General features: G+C 41.8%; 2 protein-coding genes across 6 annotated transcripts; both read right to left on the reverse strand.

The window, feature by feature from the left end:
- Positions 1-1,303: 1,303 nt before the first annotated feature.
- Positions 1,304-5,958, reverse strand: dusp10 (dual specificity phosphatase 10). Its single transcript, XM_037244407.1, has 4 exons — positions 5,698-5,958; positions 4,092-4,921; positions 2,037-2,405; positions 1,304-1,966 (listed from the first exon to the last, which is right to left on the reverse strand). Exons 2-4 carry the CDS (start codon positions 4,873-4,875, stop codon positions 1,701-1,703), a joined length of 1,419 nt encoding a protein of 472 aa, XP_037100302.1. The 5' UTR covers positions 4,876-4,921; positions 5,698-5,958; the 3' UTR covers positions 1,304-1,700.
- A 339-nt stretch (positions 5,959-6,297) lies between these two features.
- On the reverse strand, positions 6,298-20,816 carry taf1a (TATA box binding protein (TBP)-associated factor, RNA polymerase I, A). Of its 5 annotated transcripts, none has more exons than XM_037244409.1 (12): positions 20,679-20,816; positions 20,360-20,566; positions 20,061-20,224; positions 19,816-19,929; positions 19,545-19,743; positions 19,345-19,466; positions 19,088-19,246; positions 18,915-18,981; positions 18,728-18,851; positions 18,489-18,643; positions 17,026-17,154; positions 6,298-6,760 (listed from the first exon to the last, which is right to left on the reverse strand). In XM_037244409.1, exons 2-11 carry the CDS (start codon positions 20,496-20,498, stop codon positions 17,060-17,062), a joined length of 1,338 nt encoding a protein of 445 aa, XP_037100304.1. In that variant the 5' UTR covers positions 20,499-20,566; positions 20,679-20,816; the 3' UTR covers positions 6,298-6,760; positions 17,026-17,059. The 5 variants fall into 5 exon arrangements, with proteins under 5 accessions (XP_037100304.1, XP_037100303.1, XP_037100306.1 ...); XM_037244408.1 differs by lacking the exon at positions 6,298-6,760 and adding an exon at positions 12,431-12,770; XM_037244411.1 differs by lacking the exons at positions 6,298-6,760; positions 19,816-19,929 and adding an exon at positions 12,431-12,904.
- Between the last annotated feature and the right edge of the window lie 406 nt (positions 20,817-21,222).

Genomic DNA, 21,222 nt, shown 5'->3' on the forward strand with positions numbered 1-21,222 from the left:
ATTGCTTTGTCAATCAGGCCCTGCCGGCGGTGACGTGAGACTTAAGGCATTGAACGAGGCACTAGAAACAGCCCTTGAAAGGGACACTTTGCCTCCGTGAGGCAGAAATGCTCACTTGGCTGTAGCTTAGTGTCAAGGGTTGAAAGGTGTCACGTCACACTTGGCAGGGGAAGGGTGCGTTCATGTGAGGTGGACACCTCACCTCTGCTACCATGTATTACCACCCATCATCATACAAGATATATTAGGCAGTATAGCCGCATACTCGGGAAGGACGTAATGTTGGCTAGCACAAAGATGGAGAGGAGCAAAAAAAGGGGAAACGCAGGCAGTGAAATTCATCTATTCTGTTACATTAAAAAAATCACCAGTAGCCCTGTTTTATGTTCATTTTTTTCATAACTATGCATGTGGTTCTCAATGTGATTCTCAACTGGTGGGCTAGGAACCAAAAATAGCATTTTGGGTGGGTCATAAAAAGCCAGTAAAACAATATACAAACCAATCTACCTTGACTTATGAGCACTCAGATCTTAAAAATTATATCTCTCAACATTAAAAAAAAAAAAAAAAAAAAAACATCAAGCAAAACATCCCCCTTTGAAGTCATGGTACCACTATTTGTATTTTTCTGTACGGTACAAAGATGAATGGACTTTGGCCTTGGGCTCTTTGCTAACTAGTTTACACTGTAAACAAAGCCAGTGCACCTCTGGCTAACGGACGTCATGGCCTATGATGTTTTTGGCTGTAGGCCAAACGTGTTTGAAACAGCCTTTAGAAATATATTCATATCTCAGAGGCTATTTTCAAACAATATCTTATTTTTGACACACAACTTTAAAAAATGCAAGTCCCCAGGATGACAACAGCTGAGAACCACGGACAAAACATATTTCTGTAACTATTAGGGATGGGCATAATAATGAATTAGTAAATTAAATGTATTCTTAATCTTTGCATTGAATCAATCGATAAAAAATTTACAACAGCAGACAATTCAGTTTTGTTTGAAGAATGTGTCTTGTTTCTGGTATTGAAGCAGGACACGTTATCAATAAATTATTTCCCGCAGTCTATCAAGAAAACACAGCGCCCATCCCTAATAAGTATTGTACCCAAAACATAAATGTACTGCACCAAACACAATTAGTTACATAACACCAAAACTCAGCTGCGTGTTTCCAATATATAAACACAAGATCAAGGTTTGCATTCCATTCAAAATTATTGCACTGTAAGCCAGAGTGGGCTTGTAATGTATAAAAATAGATCATTAACACACCAGACATGTCTTCAACTGTTTATATTTATTTTTGTCTTTTTTTAAAATTTTTTTTAATTAATGACTGGCAAAGCATTGGCGAGTCTCGCCAACATGTGTGCCACAGTGTGAAGTGTGAACTTCTCCTATCTCACACTCGCTCCTCTGCAGTCCCACATGGAACGTTTCCAGCACATTCTCTTTCCCTTTGTCTCAACATCTCAACTCATGCTCTGCTCCGGGAAGTTGGCCAGGTTCAAACAGTAGGGATATTTTGGCATCTCATCCGTTTTGATCCACCGCTTTGCTGACCCACAGCTTTGGCACTCTGCAGAGTCCGAGACGAGCACAGGCGGGGAGATTCGAGAAAAAAATAAATAAGAAAATAGCGGCTTTCACATTCCACGCTCAATAACCGATGGGTGATACGAGCGGTTCAGACAATGGTCTCCACACCCACGAGCTTTGGTGTGAGGATCCGTGGCGTTATTCCGTTGTTGAGGTCTTCCTCGAACTCCAGCAGCTGGCCCATGAAGTTGAGGTTGGGGGAGATGACAGGCCTCCTGGTTTTAACAAACTTGTAGGCGTCCGTCATGGTCATCCAGGTGTGTTTCATCAAGTAGGCGATGACGATGGTGGCGGAGCGAGACACGCCAGCCTGGCAGTGGATCAGAAGTCTCAGACCAGCTTGGTGTGCTTCCTCTGAAACACAGCAAAATAAAAAATATGTGTTTTCTTTCCCACTTATCCCATTCAGAGTGTGTTTTCCTACCGATAAATTCAAATGCCTCCTCGAAGTACTGTCGAAGGTTCTGCTTGTTGCTGTCGGTGGCCGGCAGGCGTTTGTAGACGAATAGGCCCGTGTCATAGTGAAAAAGCGGCAAGTGGGTGGTCACGTTGAGGATATAGCCCACGTTCAAGTGTTGCAGCAGGTTGACGTCCTGGGCATCGCGCTCGTTTCCCAGGTAGAGGAAGGGTAGCACGGGCGTCACGTCTGCGTTCTCGATGTCCGGGGTGGAGGGCAGGGTGTGAGGTAGCGCCCCCGAGAGGTCGGCGGCCGCGCCCGAGTCCAGGCCTTCGTGAAGGTGCAGCGAGTGTTCACACAGATTCTCGTGGCTCTGCCTGAAGCAGCTAAGGCCTCCTGTAAACAGAAGCGCTCGAATCAAAATCTGGACACTTGCTATTATTATTTGGGTTTTTTATTCAGATTTATTGTTTTGTTTATATTTACTTATTTGTTATCTTTATTTAGGTATTATTTTATTTATATTTTATTTTATGTATATTATTATTATTATTATTATATAATTTCATACATATAGATAATATTTTAGGAGGGGGAACTTTACTACAATAGCTGTGAGACAATAAAGACTGAATTCCTATTATGCCTCTCACTGAACCTTTGCACCTGTCACCCGTAATATTGTTGAGTAGTGTTGAGAAACACACACGCACACACACATGGACAATGCACATGTTGTTCACAGAGCAATAGTTGATGCATGATTTAATGTGAGGTCATTGCACAGCCTTGCAGCTTCCCCTTTTGGTGCCTGGGCAGGTGAGGAGTTGCTTTATGGTTGTCATTCGTTTTCCCACTGTCTTGCAGACACACGCACGCACACACACACACACGCGCACACACACACACACACACACACACACACACACACACAACTGAATCCACTTGTATCCTTGCATGGGAAGAATACAGAGGCATGATGTATTTCATTTTTGAAACGCAGGCAAGGCATCAATCCACAGAAAAATATTTTGAGCGCACATTTCATAAAATCAAGCGTTTAATTTTAGCCTCATGTGAATCTCATCGCCATGATGTGAACAGTGAATGACGAAGAGAGCTCTTTGGCCTCAGAGAAAAGTCAAAAACGGAGCCAGCTGAGTGTCCTGTGTCGGGTCTTTTGATAGAGAATAGTCGATTAGTTGAAGGCAAGGTCAAAAATCAGTCAACTGGGATATAATTTGGTTGCCTCCAGTGTGGCCCATGAAAGCAGCGCCAGTGTACGGGACATTTGCATGCCTGTGAAAAAATAATGAGATGGAGGTGCAAAGAGTGAGATGAAAACATTAAGTCGGCCATTCCCATATTCACGTATCACAAGACGCAATCAGCTGATGGGGGTATGTGTTTTGCAGCATTAAAGATGGAGGTGCTTCTGCTGGCTGATCATCAAACATTGTACTTAAAAGCTAATTTGCATAAAAAAGCTATGATGGAAAACTGATGTTCCTTTAAGTCTGTAAAAAATGCACAATACAGATTTGCATAGGACACTCAGCCTCGCACCCGACACAATATGCCGCTCCAGCCACACACACACACGCATGCGCACGCACGCGCAGGCACGCACACGCACACACACACACACACAACCAGCGGTGGAAAGCATGGCAGCCATTCGGCATAGTGCCTCAACAGCTGCTTCTCACACTACACTGTATTTATGTCAATAATAATCTAAAAAGGCAGTATCACAGCGTTTGCGTGTGAGGTGCACGCTCAAGAAGTAATTTCATGCTGCAGTCTTCCACGCGATTAAACAAGCAATTTGTCTCGAGGGCAGGTCAGCTGATCAGAACAATAAAGGTCAAAGTTTAACAGGCTTTACACAAACACTGCACACTATTATGCAACCTCTCACAACTTTTCATCTCCGTTTATATTGGCACTCAAGCTCCGAGCGCTGCTTTCAGACGTCGAGAATGATTTCAAACTAAGGCCCATGAAATTGCACTTTCTATCCCTTAATATGCTGGAAAGCCGCCTTTCCATTTCTGGCCCATCAAGCTTTTGTATTCTCACCTTTGAGAATGATAGGGTCTTTGCCCTCCCTCCTCAGGGACTCCAGGACCACATGGAGAGGCTGAGAGGGCGCCAGCCTGTTTGGGTCGACGGTGCCGTCGTCGTAGACCACGATTTCTTTGGAGAAAATGCTCTTAAATGAGTCCTTGCCCTCCCGGAGGGAGATGAGGTCCAGCACAGTGATCTTTCCCTGCTGCAGCCTCCGCCGGCTGATCTTGTCAGAGCAGTTGATGTGTACGGCCCCCCGGATGTGGTTCTTGTTGTACTCCGTGAAGGCCCGGCAGTCGATAATGACCGGCACGGGCCCAACGGGGTGACCCATGGGGCAGCAGGTCATCCGCTTGGCCAGCTCATTGGGGTGGATGACTCTCACAGTGGCGGACAGGTGCGCCTTAGGTGCGCCCGGGGCGAGGCTGGAGGCGCTTAATGCTTCGTGATTGCTGAGCATAGGGGGTCCGGCATAGCTGAGGTTGGGGCTGCTGGCACTCACCTGACTGTGGTTCAGGCTGGGGCTGTCCTTCTCATAGGTGGTCACCGAGCAGCAGCTGGCACTGCTGCATCCACACGACAAGGAGCGTGTGGAACCCTTGGATGAGGGCATATACGTCACAAGATTGGCCGTCGCCCAGATTTTCACCACGGTGGTGCTGATGACCGTGTCGTCACTGCTGGTGGAGGCGATGGAGTCCAGGTAGCTGGTGTCCAGTCGCAGTTGGAGTTCCTGAGGTCGGATCGGCCTTGGCAGCGCCACCACAATTCTGTCGTCAAGGGGAGATGGAGGCATGGGGAGGCCGAGGGCGGGACGTCTACGGAGAACTCAACACGCCGCTCTGACACCAGAAGGAAAAATATTTGAATTGTGCATTTGCACAGCGTAATCAAGACTGAATCAGCACACAAGTCTGTTTGATCAGCAGCAGGAGCAGCATCCTGAAGCCAGATATTACAATTGGCAACACCCACGCTGATAACAATAACAAACAAAAGAGTCATTCAAGTGAATCACTTCAAGCTAATTCAATCAGAATCAACCTCTTGTTAGTGTCATGTTTTTTTTTTTTTTTATGTGAGCAATTGGGTTATGTCTTATCCAAAAGCTTTTACTCGACGAGATAAGAGCAGAAAATACTGCACCACTGCAGTTTGATCTCTCCAACAAGTCAAGAGATGGAGAGTAAATGCATTCCAAATGCAAGCGTTTTAAAAGCATGTCATCCTGGATTGTTATGTAAGGACCACTGCCATGCATGCTTGCATGCATGCATGCACTCGGTCATCCTCCCGCACAGCAAAGGGTAATCGTTCATGGATAAATTCATTCAAGAAACTCGGCATGGAGACGTGCTGAGAATATAACGTGAGATTTACAGAGCGATGCGCACATAAGCATCAGCGACTACAATATTTAACAATAATAACTAGATCAATATCTGCAATGCCTGCATTACAAACTTAAACTATAAAAAAGCAACACGTTAACATAATAAATTATCACCAAAAACGGCTGCACGAGGATGCATTCATTATTTATAGTTTGACGTGAATTCCCTGCAATCGTGTGTTTATCAACTTGTAATTGCCAAACTTGCGTTAAATATCTGCTTACCGGTGTGTGTTGCTGTCTTGAGCCCAGTAATTCACAATCTCCGCTCGATGACAGGACTGCCTCCATTCAGCAAGTCCCCGTGCAGTGGATCGGCAACATTTTTGGGCCACCTTTACCCCGTTAGCCAGAAATAATGTCGAAGCAAGTCTCGCCAGCCTCCAGCAGTCGCGCAGCAGGACTGACGCGAGTTGGAGCCAGTTCACGACTTCATTAATATTAAATGTGTCGTTTGGGTACAGTGGGGTCCCGCCCTGCAGTGGGAGGGGTATTAGCTGGGACGTCTGGTTCTAAGCCAGGGGCGGAGACGGGGAGGAAAGCGGATGGGAGAGTCTGTCGCTTTAAACCGCGGCTTCAAATCGCCTTCAGCCGCATGTGCGCATAGCAATGATGTCACGGGGAGCCAATCAACAATCACGTTGAAAAACCAGGAAGATGATATGGTGCTTTCATTTGCTGCTCGTCATTGTGAATACTGAATTGGTGGGACTTGGGCTGCTCATCAATAAGGAAGTTAGTTTAGAAATATTAAGGGTTTTAAAAAGTATTTGAATAGTAGAGTTTCGTTTTGTAGGGGTGTCAATATCAGAATTAACTCTTTGCTGTTACAAGTCAGATTTATTTATTTATAGTTGAAGTGTTATATTAAAACCTAAACCTAAATATGTGGTATCTGATCTCTGAGTGTTTGTTTCATCTAGAATACATTTTTCTAATGCAGTAACAGAGAGTAAAAGTAATCTCACGTGACTGTGTACTAATGCCATTAGCAGTTGCTCTAATTGTTGTGATTCAAATTTAAGGTGGCAACGATAAAAAAAAAAAAAAAAAAATCCTGATGGTCCAGTGGTAAGGATGATGCGCTTTCACCGCCGCGGCCTGGATTCGATTCCCGATCAGGGACCCATATGCAGCCATAGGGGGGCACAAGTTAGTGTCTCCGCTGTGCCGGTCCCAAGCCCGGGTAAATGCAGAAGGTTGTGTCAGGAAGGGCATCCGGTGTAAAGTGCCAAAAACTTCTCATGCGAACCATCTGGACAAAACGGATGGTTCGCTGTGGCGACCCCTGAGGGGAAAAGCCGAAAGGAGCCACCACAATGAATCAGTTTTGCTGTAGGCATTATTTAACAGCACACATGCAAACCATGCACTATATAAGGTTGCATACAGCGGTTTGGTCACAGGGCTTTGTTAATGCTAATGTGCAAATGTCATTTGTATTGCATGAGGTATGTGCTATGACAACATTTGTGTGTTTCCTGGGGTCTCTTTTGAATGTTTTTTTTTCTTCATTTAAGTGTTTAACCACACATCTCAATTTTGGAAATTAGGAAACATAGGATTTGGATTATCAAGAAATATGTGTTATTGACTGCAAATCTGTTTCCCGTGACGCACTGTGAAATATTAATTCCTATTTTCCCCATTGCTGACATCTGATGTTTTTGTTTTGTTTATCTACTTTTCAAACATATGTGTGAAAGGAATGTGAATAAACAAGAGAGAATAAACAATATATGGTTCTATTTTGGGAAAGCTTGTTTATTATATAAAGTTTATTCCACTTTTCATGCCTCATCTCTGTCCTTTCAGAAGTATGAAATGCCCTACTTTTGTCAAACAGCTCTCGTACAAAAAAAAAGGTTTATGGGTATAAGGCATCCATGTTATGTGACGCCAAGAACCAAAAAATAACACTTGAGGTAACAACGTTTCTTGTCATTATGTGAGATCTTATTTAGCTGATGACATTGCCAAATACGAAAGGCCACATGCTGGGGACTTTCTGTCTTAAAACCCTAAATATAGTCTGAGCTCTTTTTTTATGCTCAGCTGCAACCTGAAACAATGCAGGGCATTTATTACCACTGCTATTATTAGTGCACTGTGCACTTATTTATGAATTCACAAGCCTATTTGGATTGGATCGGGCAACAGATGTTTTTTAAATACAGGTCTGGATGTCTGGATATATAAATAAGGGCTGTGTTAGGTAAGTTCCTGGATCGGAACAAGTCAGAAGAAAAAATTCCTTATTACAAACTAATTAAAGTTCTTGTATGAATTTAGTTGCGTTCAAAGGTTTTGTCGTTAGTGATAGAACGGTTGCGTTTTTGAAACGAGGTGTTAAGATGCTGGTTTAGCAGTTATGTAAACTCACCCGGTTCGGCCGGTACGGCTGGTTTCGTTACGCTAACGTTAAACAGAAAACATAATCCCGTATTATCCTATTCTGATGTGTTCATTCAGCATTCACATAGCAAAATGAAGTTATGAAAACAAAGCCACATAAGATGTGAGAAGTATAGTTAGAAAAACTCATGGGCTATAAACAAGTCTTTTCTTGGGGAAGTGATTTGTTATGAAGGAGTCTAAAGGGAAATGTACTTTCGGCAGTTTGCAAACATATTTGATTGAGGCTGCGTTAGACTTATATATAATCACATCAATATAAGTTTCAGTAGTAGTGTGCTCGTGTAGTCGCATGATGAGCGGTAAGGAATGTGCAGGCAACTGCATGAACTTATTTTCTACAAAGTATTGTGGAACAGGATGTGCCGGTGAGGAACGCGAATAACATCTCGTCTTGGTGGTCCAGACACCTGCGCTGAGCAGCGGAAAAACACCCAAACGAGGAGGAGATGACCATTGACCAATCACCACACAATATTTTGCATGTTTGAATATTCATATTGTGTTTCCTTAAAACTGGGCAACCCGGAAGAATGTGTTGTCTCTGATGGTCACGAAGGCACATGAGTTTTTTGGTGTTAAGGACCCGAGACCCAGGCGCCTGTATTAGCTTGCTTTGTCAGGATTAAACAATTGGTAAATTCGGCCTAATTGATCTACTGGTCTTCTCTTTGACAGAACGAACTCGCAAAATTGTTAGGTGTACCAGTGTGTGGATTAGGACATAACGACTCATGTGTTAAGTGTTGATCGTAATTTGGAGTCAGATCAATAACTAAAATCCGTAGCCTAACAAGTCCTATAATCAAGAAAAAATATTCCCTTAAATGATCTCTTGATACTTTGTTCAATGTGGAACTACAAGTATGCGATGGTGGGAAAAATCAGATGTTGCAAGTCATTCATGATTCATTTTAATTTCTTTTTTTTTTTACTTTTGCAAGCACTCAAACCACATTGAGCTTACACAAATGTCAATCAGTGGAAAAATTGAGTGAATGCGTCTTTCTATATCAGTTTTGAGATCAGACCAACATGAGATCATCACAAATGAAGTAAAATACTGTCGAGTGGTTAGCTTTTTTTTTTAAAGCGTGGATAATATGACGTGTTATTTGCTGGCCCAGAAGACAAACATAAACCACTTCCTCACTTTGACAAGGTACAGACTTCATGTCACATTCAAAGCATGAGGCGATTAAATAGGTTCAGGAATGTCTGAATAATTTTGTTTACTAAATTAATTTTTTAGTCTTTAATTAGCATTTGATGTCATTGACTGGCCTCTCGCTATCTAGCGAACGACTTCATCACCGCTTGAGAGGGACATATGAGGCACAGATGGGCCTACTGAAATCCCAACAGCCTGATAAGCAACATGTTCACTAAACCAGTGGTCCCCAACCTTTTTTGCACCACGGACCGGTTACGTGTCAGAAATATTTTCGCGGACCGGCCTTTATATAAATAAATATATTTATATATTTATTATTTAAATATTTATATATATAAATAGGATGAAATAAAATGATACAACTGGCATAAAAACAAATATAAACCACATAAAAATAAAACGTTGAATTAGTGGGAGCACCGAGCTCTTTTCTCAGAAATGAGCCGTTCCCATCTAGGCGTAATCGGAGACAATGACACCCGAAGTGGTTAAGGTTTGTCTTTAAATGCAGGATGCTTGGTCTCCATGTGCCGAAGCAGGTTTGAAGGCTTCATTGCCTCGTTAGCTAGCCTTTCGCCACATATGCGGAGTGCACTTGGCGCGTCAGAGTCACCTGTGGCGATAAATCCATATTTTAAGTAGGACTCCAGAAATGTTCTTTTAAATGCAGCTTTCCTTTTCTTAGAAGTCGTAGCCTCTTCTTCTTCAGTGTACTCATTGGACGTTTTTCCCTTTCCGAAGAAGCTTTCCAAACTTCTCTGTTTCTTGCTCATTTTTGCTTGCCTCGCGGGCTTGACTGTGGTGACATGTCACGTGACCGAGACGAGCGCCGTGTGTCAAGAGTCCTTATTTTTCAGATGCACCGACAGATGTAATTGGGAGAGATTCGCCAAATTTTTTATATTTTTCAAAATAAATTCTTACTCATTTTTGCTAGCTTTGCGGGCTCGACTGGGGAAACCTGTCACGTGACCGGGACGAGCGTCTTAACCTGAATGAATTGATCGTCAATGAGAAAAAAAAAAAAAACGTTTTTTTTTTTTCCCCTGTGCGGCTCCGCGGCCCGGTACCAAGTGACCCACGGACCGGTACCAGTCCGCGGCCCGGTGGTTGGGGACCACTGCACTAAACACAAGGCGGGACACTGCTAAACATTCAACAGCTGTCACTGTATGTTGTCTTAGATTCTCGCCATTCGGCGTCACGGGTGGCTTCGCTTGTGAAACTTGAAAGTTGCAGTTGTCATTTGATAACTAGACTGTTTACTCGACTTTCATTCCGATATATTAGATGTAAGATTATTTGCAAACATTTAAACAGAAACGATTCACATTTTTCTGGCCTTCACTCGCTTCTACTCGTTACGTAACAACAGAGAGTGGATTTCTCAGTTTCTCTTCAACGTCAAACCTTCCATGTCTCAAGACTGTCCCTTTGGCACTCCCCTTGGTGGTGGTTATAAAATGCGAAGGAAGACGTAAGCATGCAGTATGTTGACTTTTCAAGCACAATGTTGCATGTGCAGGAAGAGGGACAACGTCAACTAAGCAACGGTCGTCTTACCATAACATCTCCATCTCTGAATTAATGACAAACCTATTTACCCTGAGCTGAGCTGGCCTTCTCCGTATTATTCAATCACGTTGGCATGTCCCTTTCCCTAAGGGGAGGTCTGAATCATCCATGTGGTTACCTAGCAACTATTAAATATTGTATAGCTAACGATCACAGCATTTAAACGTGCATATGAACAATTAATATGCATTAAGGCAGCCTCCATCATTGATATGAGCCATCGGTGAGCTTCATTGTCCCGATCTGATGCTTCATCTTCAGTGAAACAAGAGATGATGATCTCAAGAATAGGTCACTCTGCCTGGGGCGGCCAGCCAATTTAATTGTGACCTTCACCCAGAATGGAACCATTTTACAAACACACACAGAGGAATTTGAGCATGTTAAATGATGCCCTGGTTATTTTTCTACCACAACAGTAATCTCTGCAGGGTAGACGGTATACGGAAACAATACTACACATTTACATTACCGGTCCTGTAGTGCAGTTCTCCAAAAAGCTGCTGCTATGGGTAATGTAACCTAAAGGCTACCTTGGTAATCTTTAACCAAAGACAATAGAACTAATGTCTGTAATTACTTTTTGGGCTTAAACACTGTTGAATGCTAAGCACCCTACAATTTTCATATAACAGCACAGTCAAAGTCTACATAGTAAACAAAGCACAAGAAATAAGAGTCATCACATACCAGTGGCAATCCCGAGCTTCTTCACTTTAGCTCGACTAATTTCAGTAGTTGTCAGTTTTTTCTCACTGATTACCTTGATGGCTTAAGTATTTATAAGGATGATTAGCTCTTTTATCCTTTATTGGATTGATTGTTAACAAAGCCTTGTGACATCATTTATTATTCATCAAACAAACAGGATATAAATAACATAGTGCGATCGAACTGTTAAAAAAAAAACAATAATAATGTTAAGAACATGCTAAATCAAATGTTGGTACCATGACAACACCAGAGCACATGTTTATAAAACGTAAAAAAGTCTAGCAAATTCAACTGTGCTCCAATGGACCAGCTCATCAGTAAATACTCGCTGCCTTCCACCTCTGACACAAACACGCGGCTTAAATATAAATAACAATGACACCCCAAGCAGCCGTTGTTAGTCGCGTGTAAATAGCAACTGTTTCTAGGACAGGGGGTCATCGGTTGCGAATCAGCCTTGTGATCGCAAATTGATGCTGGGGGCGATATATAACACTATTGCAACACTGGCGCACCACAAAATATTTTGTATAACTTGCAAAGTGTGATTCAGTGACTTTGATAGGCTGTCTTAGGTCTTGTTCTGCTGTCTCGGCAAGCCTCTGTGTTCTTTCTGTTCAAGCTAACTCCCCAGGAAATTCGACACAAGCTGTCAAGAAATGTGAAACGCTTCACTTCCTGTGACAGAGATGGAGGATGGAGGACAGCAGGTGCAGGGAATAGCACAAAGAAAAGTATTTTGTGGGTAACAAGTGTGTTTTCACATTTGGCATTGGACATAATGCATAAAAATCAAACCTGTTTTTAGTTTATAAAAATATTATATACATTCAGATGTCTCTAGTGGCCATCAACAATCAAAAGTAACTGAAAGACAAAATTAGGTCACTTGCCTTTTAATTGGAAAAGCTTTTGTGTAAATCTCCTGATTATTATTGGACATAAGAGTTCACTCATTGTGTGTCTTTGGAAAAGTCATTTGACAAAAATAATTTTGTTTTTGTTGAAACTATTTACATAGGTGGGGTTGATGTTGAGTTTTGTCTGTTTGTGTATTAAACCACGACTGTCAGTCAGTGCGCAAGTGATTCAAGTATTTATTCTTCTGAGGTACATCCTGCCTCTTATATAATATTCATCATTCTGGTACCAAAGACAAATAGTGATAATTATTATCGTTCTATTCTTTTAAAGTCTAAATACTCCTCAAAGAGCTTATCAGAGTCTCCTGGGTCTCCTTGAATTTTCATTTTTTCCCTGACAGAACAGAAGCCTACAATACATGAAAGCTAATGAGGTCATTACTGACCCAAGAAAAGTCGAGAAAAAAAAAAGAATGCAGACAGAAGAAGGGAGAGGCGTGTCACTCGGTGATGTCATCCATCCGAGCGTCCAGCGTGAGCGAGACGGCGGCAGCACCCTGAGTCAGAGGATGACATCAACGCCACAAGCTGTCAGACAGGTCATGAAAGGCCTTTTGTCCCATGCTCGCATTGTCCTCTGGTTAATGCTGTCATTCATCCCGCCACCGGCTTTAACATTTGTTAATCTGACCTATCACACAGCTAGCTACACATCGAGACAAAGAAACACAAACAACACATTTAAAAGCTGGCGTAGACCAAAGCTGGCACAAAGGAGCAGCGTTTTGATTGAGGTCAGGCAATGAAAACTGACCATTAGACAGAATCACTGGAAGGTCGAAGGATTGAAATGACTCACGCGTTGGCAGCTTTGCAATCAACTCTAAATCAGGTGGGTTGTTATCAAAAATCAACAGCTGCTTGGCAATTTTGCATGATGCCTCACGTCATAATAACCAGGTTGAACCACGGCTGCTACTTTGGTAGCAAGCGTCATTCATGATAGAGTGTTACTAGAACGCAAAATATTGGTTTAGTTTTTTTATTTTTGGAATGTACAACAAAAATATGAATAAAAACAGAGATGATAAATTTAATTGTCAGGGAGTAATTTTGCTAAGTCTGCATCACTCCTGAATCCTAAACTTCCTTATGTTTCAAGGGAGGTGGCTATAGTTTCAGTAAAGTTGCTGAAGCCCGTGAAGAGAAGTCAGCGTGGTTGGCCGGTGATCGATACCGCCTCAGTCATGCTTTCAGTCTCTGATTTTCTTGATTGCGGTACTTTCTGAAATATCCAAATAGAGGGCCAAGAGCAGGAACAATTAGAAATAATTGCAGGAGTTACCATCATATATCTTAGATCGCATACATCATGGAGCAGAGAAGCACTTAAATATCATGACAAATGGAGAGTTCATAGAGGCAAAAAAGATGAGCAGAAAAACACTCCCACATTCATGCAAAATACATAACATTTTTCAACCATTCAATTTCCTACAATGACCGTGAGGATCAGGTCACACGTGCTTAACCAGAAATACAGGAAAGGTACAGTGACGCTGGGTGTATTACAAAATGGTAGCTGGGTTACAGCATATTTCACACAATTTTAATAAATTGAGATTACCGTAATTTTCAGACTATAAATCGCGGTTTTTTTCATAGTTTGGGTGGGGGGGCGATTTATAATAAGGAGCGACTTATGTGGGGGTTTTTTCAAAAATTTTCAAAAAAAATAAAAAGTGAAACCGCGATAAACGAACCGCGATGTAGCAAGGGATTACTGTAATTTGAATTTCAAGTGACGTCAGCAGCGCGACGCGGCGTGGCGCGGCGGTTGTTTACAAAAAGGACAACGATTGATCACGGGATGACGAAGATGACGAAGGGCCCCACGTACTACCGGCATCATTAGCGGCTTTGTTTCTAAGTGACACGGAGGACGAAGAGTTTGAAGGATTTAAGGATTTGGAGTGACACAGAAGGTTTGAAAAACTATTATGGCTTTTACGCACGCCCGGTCCTACTCTACGGCGCTCTTTCACCTCCGTGGATAGAAGTCGGGGGCCGGCGCTCGGCCGGGTGGCTGTCCGGGGACGGTGGATGGGACTCGGACATGGCTTTTACGCACGCCCGGTCCTACTCTACGGAGCTCTCTTTCACCTCCGTGGATGGAAGTCGAGGGCCGGCGCTCGGCCGGGTGGCTGTCCGGGGACGGTGGATGGGGCTCGGTCATGGCTTTTACGCACGCCCGGTCCTATTCTATGGATCTCTCTTCCACCTCCGTGGCTGGAAGTCCACGCCGCCACACGCCTGGAAGTTTGTTTTGTTAAATAAAGAGCCGTTTACCAAACCCACGTCTTTCCTTGTACTTTGTTAACGCTACAATCTAGTTATATACTAGATCTGTGGAATAACGACGAGGCTGACGTCAGGGCGCACGCGCGTCGTTGTTGACAAAGGACGAGGAATTTGATTGATGGATTTAATGATTTAGAGTGCACAGATGGTTTGATAATATTATTGCTTATATAATAGTTACCGTGATTTTCCATGCATAATGCGCAAAATTTAACTAATTTATTGTCCTAAAATCTGGGGTGCGCATTATGCATGGGTACAACAATTTTTGAAGAAAATCTCCCTCGAAATAAAACTTGAAATCACCTTTCTTCTTGTTTGTTGTCAATCGCGCATCGCATTCAGCCATCCTGCCCAACACACTTAGTCAGTAAAATTCATAATTGACGACACATCGTTTGATGCGATGGTGCAATCCTTGATGGTGTGTTATTGTCAAATATTGTTTGTTTTTTAATCTCCATCGCAAACCGGATATCATACGGAGGCCGCCATTACAGATGCGCAGAACGGATGCGCAAGACACGTCAGCTATATAGTGAGAGTTCAGTTCTAAATGCGTATTACAGGTAATATTTTATTTCACAACACTTTGCCTTGTTCCTTTCTTCTCTGCTGTTCACTTCAAACACGCTCCATACGAACACAATGCTCTTGTATCAGACGCTTGCTCGATCACCTGCTCGTTTGCTGTCACAATGTACCCTACACAAATCCGAAACATTTCTTCGCTATCGAGTTTGCTAGCGCATGCGCAGTGATACTGACCGGCAGAATAACATCCGGTTGTTCCCGAAGATGATCTTTTTTCTGAAATAATTTTACGTTTGCGGACTTAAGTAAGAGTCAAAATTTGGGTGCGTATTTGGGTGCGTATACATGGGTACATGCTTTTTTCAGCATCGACATGCCATTTTTAGGGTGCGTATTATGCACGGGGGCGTATTTTACATGGAAAATTACGGTATTTGATATCTAATTTATATATCGTTATATGGGCCTGTGGAATATTTTGAAGTGCAAGCGCCGTCAGCGGCGCGCACCCATTGTTGACAAAGGACGATCGATGGATTTAATGAATTGGAGTGACACAGATGGTTTTATAAACGTGTTATTTATGTAATAGTTTTTTTTATTAACTCTGAATGTTACGTCAGGCCCGTTCTCAGCTCTTCGTTTGTGTTTATGTCACGTTAGCATACCTATCGTTTAGCCTGTTGTTGCTCGTTCATGTCTGTTCTTGGTGTTGGATTTTGTCGAATAAATTGCCCCCAAAATTGCGACTTATACTCCGGAGCGACTTATATATGGTTTTTTTCACTTTTTTGGGCATTTTATGGCTGATGCGACTTGTACTCCGGAGCGACTTTTAGTCCGAAAATTACGGTAAATTCAGCAAAGCTAACTTCCTGGTGTGGGATCAATCCGGATGCTTGTGTTGTTTTAATAATTCATCTCAACCTGGAATTCTCTTCTCTTTCCTTCTTCAATTTTTTAAATCGTTTCTCCTCGGTGTGCTCTAGTTCGTAGTACATTCACAGAGTTTGACGCAAAGTCACAAGATTTGGATTGCCATTTATCATGCAATAAATTACGTCCCTGAGCCTCAGGTTGAGCACTATCGGCTGAGCCACTTTGCATTTCAGTCACTCCACTAATGCGCAGCAATGCAGTCCACTCTGCTGTAAGCCAGCGCATTGTTTGGAGTATGAATCTTCAATATTTATTTACTACAACATCGAGTGTTTAGTAGCACAGCCCATATGCCCAGCGTACATTTACAAAGATTGTAATGGTCAGCTTTGAGATATTAATATGGCATTTTTAAGCATGTTCATCATTCCAAAAAATATCTAATCCACAGTTGAGCTCCCCAGAAAGCAGTTCAGTCATTATTCCTCCAATGTATTATTGAAAGCTTTTTTTTTTGCACTTGGAGAACAAAGCTTATGCGGTTGTCAATTTTCAACTTCACTGTACAGGGGGGGATATTTTGGGATTTTATTTTCCTCTCCTCCTCCCTAAAGTTCCACAAGACACGTCTGCCCTCAAGCAATTTTGTCTTAGCATCTGCCAGTACTCACTCAGTGTGTTGAAAGCTTTTTGTTAAACTGTTCAAAAGGCCCATCATTGTCAGGATATATCCATCACACATGGAATAATTGCACCAAAGCAATGTAATTATAAAACGTAATTTGACTTTTTTGTAATTCCAATTTTGGATGTTTTTTGTTTGATTTGTGTTTCCTGGTCTAATCTTCTCCAGCGTTTTGAAGATTCTGGTCGCAGCCTAATGTTTTCCCATTCGCCTTTGTAGACTGCAGCACTGCCAAGCACATCAGTATGTTAAGCCCCAGATGCAAAGTTGAATTAAGAGGTTTTCACCCTCCACATCTTCTTTAACACTCTGCACTCCCTTAACGTACAAGACTTGAAACATCGTCCACTTACTGCTGAGTTGTGCTGTGACAGTCTGGATTTGAGGTTACAAATCCACTGGGGCGAGCCAAGCAAGACTCTGAGTACAAACTGCTGTCTGTGTTTTTTTTTGTACTTCTATGTCAAGAAGATGAGGTGGAACTGCAAGGAGGGGAAGAGGGGAGAATTCACTTAATGTCAAACTGGCACAACAAAGAAATATGCAGTGCCTTTCTAGGCTCCGCAATGAATTAAACATATTCCCTTAACATTTTTTTGTTATCAGTCACCTTGAAACCTGCTATGATAATTTTAAAAAATTACAGTGGGAACTTCCAGTCTCTAAGACGACTATAAGAGTTTTTAAATGACATGCGACTTGTATCCCCCAGATCTCTTCAGCAGCTGCTTCTATGGTCAGGCAAGTGCTTTGGGCTTTTGGTTTATGTAATGACTGCAAAGCAGCACACACACGCACGCACACACATGCACACGCTGCACAGCCAACATTGTGGCAAGCCTAATCAAGTAAGCAGAATCATTGCAAAACACTTTCTTTTATTAAATTGGCATGCTGCTCCATGCTGACTTTATTTCATGGTTTGGTGCAAAGGACCCAGAAGAGTAAACATAATGTTAAGAAGGCATGACTAATGTTGTCATATAATATAATAAGATACACAAATATTTTTGGTGCACTACAAAATACATTGACCAAAATGTACTGTGTGCTAAATATTAGCGCTTATACTATGCCATCTAATTACAACTTCAAAGCTCCCTTTCATTTGACGTTGTTTATGGCTCCTATTGTTACTCCACACATGGTGCTGTTGACAATCTGTCATGCTTGTCCAAATTAAAGCACACTGGGTTGTAGTGAGGTCTGTGCTGGTTAAGTAATCTCTCATGACAACAGATCTAACAGTGTGTTGTGTGGGTACACACGGACTTGTAGCATCAGTGGTGCAGCAAAGGTCAGCTGAGGACAGAGGAAGATTTCCAACAAAATGTTACGAAAAAAAACTTAAAATACCCATGAGGGCTGGCTAAGAGCCAAATGTGCTTTCTGTCCAGAAAAGGTGGCCATTTAAACCACCTATTCAAGGAAAATACGTATAGGGCGACCCCATGTGGAGAAGAACTGTATCAAAATAACTTCAGCAGACCGCACAGACAGATTAAAACAATAACTTGTCGTCTTCAGATTCTCCAATCCTTGGTTATTTGTCCAGCTGGGTATGTGAGCTTCATTTCTGGAAGTATATAAATAACACTGAGCTGTACAACAAAGACAAAGTATAAATCAGTCGCATTGTGTTTTTTAAAATTCATTTAAACATTTTGCAAATGTTCAAAGTTTCATATTTTTTATTTACTCATCACATTATTTTGATATCCTCGGGGAAATTAGTTTTGACCATAAAGTTGACTTGGGTCTTCAACGCAGTTGCAAGCACAAGGCTTGAAAAATAAATACCATGACATTTTCTCACCTGGACAGAGGATCTTGGTGAGTGATGCCTTCACTTCCATCAGTTGGGGTCTTTGAACAGCATCCTCACTTGCGTGGAACATTGTGAAGTGCATTGCGGGCCACCACTCTTTTCTCGCTGTCATCTGCTCAGCAACAACCTCCTTCCAGTCGTCCCTATTTTGACACATACGATGGCAATGAGTGATGAAGCCCAAATTGGCATTTGGTAAATTAACGTCTTTATAAAAAATGGCATACTGTAACTGTAATTTGTCAATAACGTCTTTTAAACACTTCCACGCATCCATGCTCGTCCTCCAGCAGGCATAGTCAAGCATGTCAAGGAGAACCCCAAGAGCTTTCTTTATGTCTCCTGGTTTCTCTGACAATAAAAAATGACATCATAGGTGTGTTTCATGTTTTGTCTGTTCATGTCAAAATTTACCTGAGAGAAGCAGGAAGGAACTGTAGTCTAACATCAGCTCATGGCTTGGAACTAAATAATGGAGGACCTAAGATATGAAAAAGGAAATTTGCATACAAAATAGTCAGCCTAGTGTTGCTTTGAGCTTCCTTGTAAATCTGCTGAAAAGAACTTCTGATCACACTGTGGCATACCTTTAAAACTTTCATCAATCTTCTCGCTGGTGCATTGTGTCTCTGCAAGTACTGGTAAAGATAGACATGTGCGTTTGGATTTGAAGGGAACATGCTGTCAAATGCATACTCTTCCAAGACTTTCTTGGCTTCATCATGAGCGTCATAGAATTCGAGCATCTGTCCCAAAGAAAAAATGTTCACATGAACAAGATTAAAATGAAGCAACTTTGAGATTTACAATTGCAATCTCATTGAAGATAATTGAATTTATTTACCTCGACGTAACTCAGTATGAAGGGATCCCAGACACCAGGATATTTTAAAATCTCCTTCAGATTGACAGAAGCCTGTCTAAAGTCATAGTGCATGTCTTGGTTGCTTCCAACGTTTGTCGAACCTTGAAAACACAAAACAACCTTAATTTATTCGGGGTCTTATGTAGAATGGAGCCCAACGCTATACAGTGTTGTCTTACTCGTCTTGGTGGGTGCATTTTTCTTGTTGCACCAGATTATGTAATCCAGCAAACCACTGTAGGCCTGGATCAATTTACTCCTCTGATACTGATGTGCGGTCTCTTGACCATGCCTCCAACTTTCAGCGATGGAGAGGTGACGGTTTGCATTCTCAATTTGACCGTGGAGAAGCAGGTGGAAGGAATGTTCCAAGCAGATCTAGAAAGACATAGATAATTTTAGTACACTACAGAAGAATGATGAATTCACATGGATATGATGTTGCTGTACCATCAGGTAATGTTTGAATCCTGAATGTTTCATTTGCTCATAAATTATATTATAGTCCTCCATCTTTGAGTTAGGGTGATGATGAAGGATTTCAATAGTAATTCTCCAAATCATCTGAAAAGCAAAAAGTCTTCATTACTGACTATTTCTTTAGACGAGTTAGTCACATTTTTCTTTTTTTTTGTTGCATTTGTTAGTCCTGGTTTGTGGTTTTCTAAAAGCCCTAACCAAACTTATTTAAGTACCTCTTTGTAGTGCTTTCCAGGGCCAGCAGTTGTGTCCTCCAACTGTTGGGGGTAACATGCCATATATTCTGCAGCCTCCTGCCATCTGTGATGCAGCATCGCCTCTCTGATTCTCTCGAGACAAAGCCTTGTGGTCCGATGGAACCCTGTTTCCTTCGCTGTCTCTGAAATGACGAGGGAAGAACGACTCTATTGCATTATCAACTCACGCTCAACTCCAAACACGCATCACAAAGGTCTGAGTGAAAACAATAGTCTGATCAAATATTTTGATGGTATGCACACAGTATTCTGCTCACCAACAACAAATGCCTCTGCCAGTGGAAGCTCTGATTCTTTCTGCTTTTTTGTCACAGTGTTCTCTGATGAATCGTTGTGCTCATCAAACAGTACAGGAGACTGTACGGGATACCAAAGCTCATTTTCCAGATCGTCCATTGTAAGCACTGCTGTTATTGTTCTTGCTGATAAATATGTTGTTGTTTTTTTGCTTGCAGTGCCTCCGCCTGAGGGTTAAAATATAATAATGCATGTGTTAAGCAGGGTTAGCATTGGTTAGCACGTCAATCTCATAGTTCTGATAACAGAAAATGCTTCTATGGTGGGATTGGCTCCTACCTGGGGGCTCTTGGAATTTCAAGTTAATTTATAGGTTAAAAAGTTTATAGATGTTGAAAATAAGGCTCTACATAGCAATGTTTCTATTGCTCGTGAGGATTTTCTTCTTTTGCTGTGTTTTGTCAGATGAAAGTTCATGCTGCGCGATGCTGTCCTCTACTGGTCACTTGTAGGACACACAAATATTATTTTATTATGTACTGTACTGCCTAATTAAATAACTGCTGCAACATCTTAATTAATCCTCCTGGTATCAGTGATCTTTTTTATATACCTGCGTCTGGAAAAACAGATCGCAATAAAGGACATATTATATAAATGTGGCAAATTAGTAATTTTAGATCTAAAACATGAACACACTGAAAGCATGTTATGCTCTGCGTTATCAGATTAATTTGGAGTTTATTTCAGGTCGGGGACAAGATTGGTAACAGTAAGGATTTTTTTTAATGAAAGAAGGTATATTATTGATTTATGCAACATCTTAATTAATCCTCCTGGTATCGGTGATCTTTTTTATATACCTGTGTCTGGAAAAACAGAT

Source organism: Syngnathus acus, chromosome 24, assembly GCF_901709675.1.
Source record: "Syngnathus acus chromosome 24, fSynAcu1.2, whole genome shotgun sequence".
Taxonomy (NCBI): domain Eukaryota; kingdom Metazoa; phylum Chordata; class Actinopteri; order Syngnathiformes; family Syngnathidae; genus Syngnathus; species Syngnathus acus.